Below are 11,455 nucleotides of genomic sequence, written 5' to 3'. Positions count from 1 at the left end.
GCTGATAGGAAGGCGACAACCGTAACTCAAATAAGCACTGTTACAACAAAGATATGCAGAAGAGCATCTCCATGTCCAACCTCGAAGCCAATGGGCTACAGCAGAACACCATATCGGTTTCCAATGTTGAAACTAAGGCGACAGTTTGCACAGGCTTACTAAAAGTGTACAACTAAAGATTGGAAAAATGTTGCCTGGTCTGATGAGTCTTGATTTCTGCTGCGACACAGGTTAAGACTCTGATGTAAACAGCATGAAAGCATGGATCCATCCTGCTTTGTATTAATGGTTCAGGCTGCCTGTGGAGGTACAGTTGTGTGGGGCATATTCTCCTGGCACACTTTAGGACCCTGAACAACAGCTGAACATCGTTTAGCCACAGCCTACCCGAGTATTCTTTCTGACCGCGTTCATGCCTTTATGATTACAGTGTAACTATCTTCTGATGGCTGTTTCCAGCCGAATAACACAAAATGCCACAAAGCTCAAATAATCACAGACTGCAGTGTTGAACAGTGAGTTCGCTGTACTCAAACGGCCTCCACAGTCACAAGATCTCAATCCAACGGAGTACCTTTGGGATGTGGTGGAACTGGAGATTCGCATCATGTGCAGCTGATGAACCTCTCAGGATTGTCTCCAAGCACCTTGTTGAATCTGTGCCACAAAAAATTAAGGCAGTTCTGAAGGCAAAAGAGTCATCCAACCCAGTACTACCAACCTGAGGACAAGTGAGTATACACATAAACTGAATGTACAGAATCACCAGTCAAAAATGACTAGAAACAGCTTAAAAATGGTCTCAGTCTGACCTGAGATAGGGTTTATTTTCTTCTAAAACTCAGATTGATACATATATATTTACAGAAACTACATAAACCAGATAAGCCCGTGAGGCCTAAGTCATCATCAATTATGACCCTAACTATGTTTTCTGTTTTTTAAACTGCTCAACAGCATCTTGTTATTTAGGGCAGCGGTCCCCAACCCCCAGGCCTCGGACCGGTACCGGTCCGTGAGTCGTTTGGTACCGGGCCGCGAGAGTTGAGGCTCAGGTGTGTAACGTATAGTTTTCAGGGTTTTTATCGGTTTTCAGCGTTATTTTGTTATCGTTTTTACCGTTTACTCGGTTTTCCTTGGTCTTTTCAAGTGTGTTATGAATAAATTTTCTTTTTTTCGGTACCGGTACTAGTTTAATTTTGTTGTATTTATCCGCGACACCTTAAAGGCCGGTCCATGAAAATATTGTCGGGCATAAACCGGTCCGTGGCGCAAAAAAGGTTGGAGACCGCTGATTTAGGGGACACCAAAGCAAAATCACTTTTCCTTTAAGGTAAGAACTTAAAACTCACACTGCGAGGTTTACTGTGAGCATAGCAGACCAATAAGTGACTCAATCCATATATTTGTGTTTTAAACCAAGATATTTCACTGCTCTTTACATTTTTCCTTAATTTTTTACAGTTCTGTTAGTATTAGAGGCAAATGGCATCAAACTTTCCCCCTCTCTCTCCCTCAAAATTTGGACTACCCTTTCAGCAGAAAAGAGAAACAAATACGGAGCCTTCCTCTTTTCTGAGCCTTTCTCAACCGTATTGATTGCTATACAGTCTATAACTTTGATTGCTTTCATCCTGTCATGCTACAGTTTTGTTTTATATGTTATTCATAGCGTCTGTCTAGCTATCTTTCTACTTGTTTCACAGTCAGACTCCCTCAGTCTACTCTATTGAGTGTTGATACTTACATTTGAACATCGTTTGTCTGCTGAAGATGGGTGTCGATAGGTGCTCCGCTTGGTACGGGTGCTTTTTCCTTTAAAAGGAGTGACTGACAGGAAGCTTGACGGTGAGCTGTCACGCTACCGTCGCTCCTCGGGAGGTAGCTGTCCTCAGAGTGGAAGTCGATAGGAGGATTTCACAGTTTTTTTTGTGATGACTTTAGGAGGAGAGCTGTGAAATTTAAGGCAATGGAGGGAGATGGGCCACTGCTTTAATTAAACCCTTGGAGACTGCTGGCTGCATGGGAACAAGGGCCAAATGAGTTGCTGGGTCATGTGCATGCGTTCTGCCACATGAATAATACAAAGCACTGCAGGCTCATTCAAAATAATCTGAGAGCGCTGCTCTTTTCAGGGCTCTGCTCACAGGACAGGAAAATCCAGGGTGTTTTGTCTCTGCTCATAGCATAGGAAAGAAACACTGCAGCTTAGATGTCTTGGAATTGTAATAGAGAAAAACTCGCAATATATGCTGACGGTACATATAAAGATAAAATGAATACATGCAATGTGTAATGGTCAATCATAGCGACAAAACTTTACAAAATTATCATTCGGCGCTGCATTTGCACTCAGGTCAGCCGAGATTTTTAGTGTGTTTCAAATCACAGTTTGGGTTTTGGGTCAGTCTTACTGTCACAAACCCACTGAAAGCTACCGGACCAGCACCAGACAACAATTAGGTGGCAGGCACTGTGGAGCAATTACCTGCTAAAAAGCCAAACATTCCCCCGAGGGGTTTGTGGACAGGGTAGAGCTAGAAGGAGAGTGAATATCTTACTTAAATTTGCCAAGTAGCCCGAGACACACGAGCTCAACTTACCCCGGCTCATTATAGGCGGTAATATGTCATATATTTAGCCTACATGGGTTTAAAAAAATACTTCCAGTGGAAAGCTTTCAGATGTTTTCTTTCACTCTTTTGTAGTCAGTATTGTTTTATGCTAAGAAGACTGTGAGTGACAAACCACGATTAAAAGTCATTCATTAAAGAATCAAATAAACAGAAACGGGTCGCTCTTTTTTCATCATCTAAAACGTCTGTGTACATATTGACTGCTGTGGGTGTTCGGAGTCATTTCCACACATTTAGTGCAAACAATGCACCTGCTTAAATTAGAGCTTTCGTGTGTATTGGTATTTTCAGTTTACTTGCTTGTGGGTGTTATTTGTACTTTTTTCCCACCTACTTGTCTTATTTAATGTGTGCTTGATTTTCTGAGTAAGGATCAGTTCTGCACTGATGACCACAAAGACTCATGGGACTGTTTGGATCATTAATAGACCTTTTTCGCAGCAGACATTTTGACATTAAATGGCAGGTAAACACAGCTGCTGCTAATGACAGCACCATAGCTTCTGCTTTATTTAGGTGCAGGGCTTTAATTAAGATAATTAGTGACACCTGCGCTCACCTGCGTTATATCAACAAGACTGCTGTGGGAAAAAGTAGCTGTGCTTTTTATTCCACTTACAGCGAGTTGTGTTCACGCTTCGATTGTCATGAATGTCTGAGCTTTGGCTAGCAGCTTCTGACCATCGTTCAGAGCTGTTCAAATGTTAAAGTGGATTTTTATATCTTGTTTTCTGTTATATACAAATACAGTGGCTTATATTAAACAGGTTTCACCTCAGTAGCTGTAAAGAGACATGAAGGGAGCTAAAATGACTTGTTTCAGGCAGTGGGTGAACTGATGGACTGCCTGAAGCTGAACACAAACTACTTTAATAGAGTCTAAGAATAAAAGTATGGAGCATACGGTTCCCTTTCCAAGCAGTCCTGTTGTAGTTGTGCAGTACTCGGGCCTTTTCTTATAGGAAATATGCATCCGTCCTCTTCCACTTATCCAGTTTAGTGTCATGGGTGGGCTGGAGCCTATCAGCTGTCATAGGGTGAAGGGCAGGGTACACCCTGGACAGGTCACCAATCTGTCACAGGGCTAACACAGAGAGACAGACAACCGTTGACGCTCAGTATCACACCTAGAGCCAATTTAGAGTCACCAATTAACCAGCGTACGTGTCTGGTGGGAAGTAGCCACACAGAGCTCACGTGGACGCGAGGGAAACTCCACACTCTTCTTCTCAGTGGCTCATCTGCCTCCATCTCACCCAAACCCTTGTGTCCTCTTCTGTCACACCAACCATCTGCATATAGTTGTCTTCTTCCACTGGTGCTTGTTATTGTTGGCCTCAACAGAATTCATATGAAAATCTTATTGATGAGCCAAATGCTTGATTTGGCACAGATTTCCCTTCACGGGGCAGTCCTCCTCATTTATCCAAGACTGAGACCAGCACTTGGACTACACCGGCTGAGTGTATGTTAGCTGTTTTGCAGACCTAAAATAAAAAAGCAAATCTAACTGATCATCTTAGCCGTACCGTTCCCAATATTTCTGATTATAATACTACACCTCACAGAGCTGAAAGTTGTGCGTCTACAACATGTAAGCCTTTTCTTAATTAACTGATCAGATCAGTACTGGCAATTAGCGAAGATCTTCCTGCGATAATAGTGATACAGAAGGATAAACACTCACAATCTTCAAGGACGTGTTTTGCTTTAAGCATTTAATTTTAAGAGTCCATAAAAAATGAACATTTCTCAGATGTTTTCCACTCACAGTCATCATGAGAACAAACTGTCAAGGATGCATCTTTTACAAAAACACCCACATGTTGTTGAATCCACTAAATACAAAGAGTCCTACAAAAAACCACAGCACTTTGAGAGGGGTTAATAAGGACTTTTGGCTTTGACGTGGAAGCAGAGGTAAAGAGTGGATGGAGTTATTGAGTTTTCATGTGGGAGTGAGCAAGAAACGTCAGTCCCTCCGTAATAAAGCTCACTCTTCTCTTTCATTCTCATTTTACTCTCTCGCCTTGTCTCTGCTGAACGAAGGATTGGCTGAATAGTTTTGACCTTCGCTTATTCTCACACGCTGCACAGTATTAGCCCAGTAATTTTCATGCTTCTTATAAACAAGGCTCGATACTGTAATTCTACTTCCACTTGAACCCTTTCAAACACAAAATCACTCCCCCAAAAAACACGCTGCAAACAGTGGGAAAAGTTCAAGAGAGTAATTTAAGTTCTCTGTACATCCACGCGATAAATACAGCAACAGCTACTAAAATGTATCTCGAACAGAAGAAGACAAAACGTTGAAGTGAGGTCTGCAGCTGATAAACAGAGAGATGTGGTGCAACGGTGGGGCTGCTGGGCCCCTGATACAAAGCGAGGATGAACTAATGCCACATGTGATTGATGGATGGCACTTCTGCCGACCGCTATGTGTGTGTGTGTGTAAGCGTTTAAAAGAAGGCACCAAATCCACTGAACCACGGGAAGTGTCGAGGAGCTCTTTTCTTTTTGGATTCTGCCTCCTTTAGCCACAGTTTCTTCCTCTTGTTGTCTGTGTGTCCTTCAAATTAAAAGAAAACGGGAAAAAATCATTAGAATCATCATATTTATTCTCACTTTCACTTTTTAGCTTATTTAAACTGTATGAGTTGTAAATAATAGTTTTATTAATGTGAATAAATCACTTGCAGGACTCTTAAAAGTGGATTAGCTTGGTCACAGTGTGCCTGTCATATAAATTTTCCGAGACATAACAGCTCGGGAGCACAGTGAGCCACCGTTCTTGTGGTGATTCAAGCAAAATGCTAGGGGTGCAACGATACTCGTATCGATATTGAACCGTTCGATACAGTGCTTTCGGTTTGGTACGCATATGTATCAAACAATACAAAATTTGCAATTTATTTTATCAACTTTCCTTCTGACGATGCTGTCTGTGTTGAGCGCTCAGTGAATCTGCGTTCGACTACTCCGCCTAGGCTGCACTGTCTAGCGCAGATCCACTGAGCGTTCAACACAGACAGCATCATCAGAAGGAAGAGAGCAGGGCAAGCTAGCGAGACAGAAGTTAAGCTCTCCTTGCAACATGGCAAATTGAACCTACCCCACCCTCATTCAGATCTGGCGTTTGGAATTATTTTGGTCATGGACTAAAGTAAAACAGTATGTTGGATGTGCCACGCAATGCTCAATTACATGGGTGGGAACTAGTGTGTTAGCGAGCAGTTAGCTCGTTAACGTGTTAGCCGTCTAGCCCCAGGCAGGGGTAGCTGTTAACGGAGATTTGCCATGTTGTGGCGTTAACGTCATTTCAACGAGATTAACGCTGACAGCACTAGTGGGAACACAACGAATATGACTGCACATTTACGCCGACATCATCCTAGTGCAAAGACAAGTGGAAGCAGACAACAACAAGCATGCATGCTACAAACTTTACCCGAGTCATTTAGACAGCCGTTAGCACATGATTCTCCTTATGGGGACCTGATATGTTTAATATTGTGGCGAGCTCAGACAAGGAGGAAACGGAGGTATCGTTTGGTCTTGCTTCCCTAGCCAGGGAGCACAGCCGTTTATTGACATCTGCAGAAGAACACTGCCGCTAGCTAACTGCTCAGCGCAGCAACCGCACAACAACAACAACACACAGAGCGCCCTCTGACCCCAGAAGGACACACCGTCGCACCGAGAAGGCGTCACCCGTCACCATGGCAACATAAGCAAAACATAACTGTACAAACAGAACCCCGAACAGCCCTGACCCACTACATAGCCCCCACCTAAGGGGTCAGTCGTCCCTGACGACCCCATTGCCCCACACAAAGTCCTGCAAATGTCCAGGTGCCTTGTTTTGGCGCACCAGCCGGTCACGACTGGCGGGGGAAAAGTCACTCGGGTCAGAACATGGGGTGCCACCATCATCCCACTTCTGACACCAATGTGGCGAGCTCAGACAACGAGGAGACGGAGGTGTCGTTTGGTCTTGCTTCCCGTGAGCTAGCCAGGGAGCACAGCCGTTTATTGACATCTGCAGAAGAACACTGCCGCTAGCTAACTGCTCAGCGTGGCAACCGCACAGCAACAACAACACAACCCCAGGGGCCCCTTGACCCGTCACCGGTCAAGGCCAACAAAACCTCGCACGAAGAGCGTCGTCCCGTCACTATGGCAACAATATAAACAAAACATAACTTCTACAAACAGACCCCGTACCCGCACCGCCCCCTGTCCCGCTGACATGATAGCTGCGGCTGAGAATCTAGCCGCAGGAAGAACGATATCGTATAGCTTTTATTTTGGAAGAGCCATTTCTCTATGTAATAACCCCTTCTCTTTTCCAACCAAAAAAAGCGATTGAGTGATTCCATCAGATAGATACACGGTTGTTACCAGCGCCCACAATCGCGGCCCCGAACCGTAGTAGAGTGAAACCAATCTGTCGTACTTGCGTGTTTCGACACTGTGCTCCCACTCGTTAGCCGGCCAACAGCTTTACTATACAGGTCAACTCCGCTAGCAAAAGATCGAAAGGAGGCGTAGGAAACTGCTTCACCGAACTTTATTTCTTCTCTAAGGCACGAACACCGCGTACAGTGGGCTGAAACAGTTTACTCACAGCGAGCATCGCCGACACAACTCTGGCTGTCGAGGGAGTTATTATATTCCTTTTATTTATTTTCTTTCCGTCTCTTCTGTAGCTAACCGTTACTTTCCCCCCTTCTCTGCTCTCTCTCTTCACACACACACACACACCAGGCAGTCCCGCTACACACATCCCGAATACATTTCCCATCAGGCTTCATCCTTAAAGGGCCATGCCTGTAACACAGGGCTTGCAAAATCGCTAGCCCGACGTCCCGGGGCTAGCGATTTTTCCAGTCATACTACCAAAATCTATCCCTGCCCTGCCCGCCGAGCTATTGTAGGAAGGAAAAATATATGTCAATGCTTTTGCATTCTTTCGGAAATGTAGCTGGGTAATTATGTCATTGGCATCGGTGAGCCACTGTCAATATGTGACATATTGAAATCGCGTTTGAATTTGCGCTTGTTTTTTGCTTTCACTTTGTAAATGTCCAGGTGCCTTCTTTTGGCGCACCGGCCGGTCACGACCGGCGGGGGAAAAGTTGCTCGGGTCAGAACATGGGGTGCCACCATCATCCCACTTCTGACACCAATGTGGCGAGCTCAACGAGGAGACGGAGGTGTCGTTTGGTCTTGCTTCCCGTGAGCTAGCCAGGGAGCACAGCCGCTTATTGACATCTGCAGAAGAACACTGCCGCTAGCTAACTGCTCAGCGCGGCAACCGCACAGCAACAACAACAACAACACACAGGGCGCCCTCTGACCCCGGAAGGACACACCGTCGCAGCGAGAGGGCGTCACCCGTCACTATGGCAACATAAACAAAACATAACTATACAAACAGAACCCCGAAAAGCCCTGACCCGCTACAATATGCTGCTGAGAATATAGCCCAGAAGAAGCGTATAGTATAGCTTTTATTTTGGAAAGAGCCATTTCTCTGTAATAAACTCTCTTTTCCAAAGATGAGTGATTCCTCAATCAGACTGATATATTTATTTTTTTTAATTACTTTTGTTTCAGCAACATTAAATTTAAAAACTGTACTTTTGAGTTAAAAATATATATTTATAATTTTAATAAATGACAAATTAAAAAGGCATGAACATTTTTTTTGTATCGAAAAAATATCGAACCGTGACACCAAAGTATCAAACCGAACCGAACCGTGAATTTTGTGTATCGTTGCACCCCTACAAAATGCGCAGAAAAACTTCAACTGCATCAGATTTGGGAAGAGACTGTAAAGAGTTCACGTCACTACACTACACTACACCCCTCCTGCTGATTGTTGACGATGCTTTTATAAGAGTTTTAAATGAATGTGTCTTTATTGGATAGAAGCAGTAGAGATACTGAGGATTTTCTAAGACAGCCAGGTTAGTGAGATGGCTGGACTTAGTTTTCGATCATGATCAGTGTGTGCCTGTGTCCTTCATGAGTTATGAGGCTTTTTTGAGCTCATAGTTTCAGTACTCTTAGAAAATGACTCAGATTTCACTGAGTAGTCCAATTACTGTGGAGAAATACACTACGCAACACATTCATAATGAATCACAATCACTGGACATGAAGCGTTACAGCTTGCGTATACAGGTTTGTTGTCTTACTTCTGAACTGCCTTAATTGCATTAACTGCATAGAGTCAAACAGTCCTCTGAGATTTTGGGTCATATCGACACAAAGATGCTTCATTGGATTCAGATCTGGTGGCTGTGGAGGCCATTTGAGTACAATGAACTCATTTTAATGATGTGTTTAATGATGTGTGGTCATAAAGGGATGGACATGGTCTGCAACAACACTAAGATAGGCTGTGGATTTAAATTAATTGCTAAAAAAATATATATCCCATAAAGCATTATACCAACACCTCCAGCCTGAACTTTCAAAACAAGGCAGGATAAATCAGTGTTTCCATGTTGGTCACGTGGCACCAAGTGTGGTCTTCTGCTGCTGTAGCCCATCTGCTTATCAGAGATGCTCCTCTGCAGACAACTAAGGTATTAAGGTACTTTCCTTACTGCTTGAAGCAGTCTGGCCATTCTCAGCTAACTAAATACCGCTCACTAGGCAGAGGTGGTTGTGTGGGAAAATCTCAGTATATAAGCTGTTACTGAAATAACGTTCAAAGTTACTTAAATCACCTTTCTTCCCCATTTTAATGCTCAGTTTGAACTTTATCAGCATTTGACTGTTTACATAAATGCAGTGAGCTACTGCTACGTCATTGGCTTGAAAAGGTTTAGCTAATAAAGTTTCCCGGTGAAAGTAGATTAAAGTTTTTGTCTCCCTTGTATCCTTGGACAACAGTATCATGTCACACTTCTTACTCTTTGAATTCAGGTATTTTCAGTCCCACTGTCACAAGTGTAAAAAATAAAAACTAAAGAAACCTGACAGGTAGCCACACAACGTGCCTTTACAAACAATTGTGAAAGAATGGGTTGTTGTAATGAGCTTGTTAAATTCAAGCATAATACTGTGAGTCAGTTTGTTAAATCTCTTCCCATCTAGATATTCGATAATCACGTGGCAATATTGCAAAGTGGAAGCATTTAGGAACCACACCCACAAAGCAGCAGATCACATAAAGTTACAGAGTGGGGTCTCTGAGTCCTGAGGAGGATGGTGTGTAAAAGTCAGCAATGCTCTGTGGAATCTTTAACATCAGCACAAAAACGGTGTGCAGGGAGCTTCATGAGCGAGTAGCTCCTCTAGGTGTAATGCACAAGTGGAAATTAAGAGAAATCTTGGATGGACCTATCAGCATTTTTCTCCTGGTTTTTGTTCAAATTAAAGCTGTTAATGACTTGGCAACTAAAAGCTGTCTTTGTAAAGGATTGATCACCTATCAGTAAATATATCAGAGGCTGCCTGTAGCAGTATGAAGGGTTCCTACTCGCAGTTAAAACTCTGAGCTTTAGTTTGCAGCAGCACTTAAAACCACTCCTCTCTCTGAGGACCCATATTTAAGTAGTTTGTGTCATTATCTCAGGGAGAGAATTAGGGCCTTTGTTTGTGTCGCAGCAGGAACTATGTACAGTGAAATTAAAAGTCCCCTCCTTAACTAACAAAGCCGCTATTATAAAGCATTCAGCGGCTGCGTGTTGCAGATAATTGCTCAGCTTTTGTGCATGACTTCCTGACCCCATGAAGGAAAACAGAGGGTGGACTCTGACCCCTGGTCGTTACTGCGAGCTAGAACAGAGCTGCCTAATGAACATCTCTGTCCTCTCTGTTTACATCTGCCAATCAAACACGCCACTCTTCGTCATCCTCCTTTGTGTGGCCATCAAACACAAAAGCAGACAATTAGCTGCGCTTATTAAGACTCTGCTCTTTAAAGGGGGTGGGCCTATGTGTGCTGGTAATTAATCAGCCCTACACGGGCGGGTGGGCGGACCTCTCGTTTGTCCCGGGCTCTCCCCCTCTTCCTCTGGTGGGTTCTGGGCAGAGTTCCTCAGGTGACGCTGGTGCAGGCCCAGGCCAGGAAGCGTGTTCTGTCTGCGGCGGCGAATGTCCTCCATGGGGTCCTCAGCTGAGACGTCTGTGGGTGTGAGCAGAGCAGAATGGCAATGAATCACACCTAAGCTCCTCGCTGTCTGGATGGTTTGCCCGAGGTGTTTAAATCAACATTAAACCCCCTCCCCACCCAACCCCACCCCCCACGTAGCCTCTGAGAATTCCAGCCTTCTGACATGAGATGTGAAGTGAGCTGAAAGGAAAACATATTACCTTCTTATGCTCTTGGCAGTGTGAATACAATCAGGCAGCGAGAGAGAGGGGTGAAAAAAAAACTAGATACACACATCTATTACACCAAGTTCAGTCCAAAAGGTATATTGATGTAACCAACAAGAAACAAGAAAGATGAGATAAAACGAGAGGTTCAAAGAGTCCCCAAGGCTACACGGACCCCTTTTTCTTTCACACCCCAACCATATATTTCATTCATATTTCATCTGCCCGACTTTATTGTGATTAGTCATGTAAATAAAATGAGATTTGGTTATTCTTTTCTCTAGGTAATTTACATTTATATTGAATTAGTGGCAGGCAGGGTATAGGAGAAGGGAGGGTGGGTGGGTGGGTTGGAAGGGGGGGACTTATTATGCTGGGAGATTACAGGCAGATCTCATCGCTATTGTGTTGTGTAATTAAGGCAGTGGAGAGGAGAAGAAAGGAGGCCAGATGCTCGCCGTGCTGAACCCGGTCCC

At 43.9% G+C, this 11,455-nt stretch overlaps 1 protein-coding gene across 3 annotated transcripts in view; it reads right to left on the bottom strand.

Moving 5' to 3' along the window:
• Positions 1–4,337: 4,337 nt before the first annotated feature.
• The window catches only part of dnajb6b (DnaJ heat shock protein family (Hsp40) member B6b), a 30,144-nt gene continuing 23,026 nt past the window's right edge, over positions 4,338–11,455 (bottom strand). For all 3 annotated transcript variants that reach the window (XM_040043992.1, XM_040043991.1, XM_040043990.1), the window contains exons 9-10: positions 10,642–10,785; positions 4,338–5,208 (exon numbers count right to left, since the gene is read on the bottom strand). In XM_040043992.1, coding sequence (XP_039899926.1) covers positions 5,099–5,208; positions 10,642–10,785 — 254 coding nt within the window. In that variant the 3' untranslated portion in view covers positions 4,338–5,098. The remainder of the gene's footprint in view (positions 5,209–10,641; positions 10,786–11,455) is intronic.

The sequence above is a fragment of the Simochromis diagramma genome, unplaced genomic scaffold (genome assembly GCF_900408965.1).
Source record: "Simochromis diagramma unplaced genomic scaffold, fSimDia1.1 OVJJ01000602.1, whole genome shotgun sequence".
Taxonomy (NCBI): domain Eukaryota; kingdom Metazoa; phylum Chordata; class Actinopteri; order Cichliformes; family Cichlidae; genus Simochromis; species Simochromis diagramma.
This window is presented reverse-complemented; position numbering and strand designations above follow the sequence as displayed.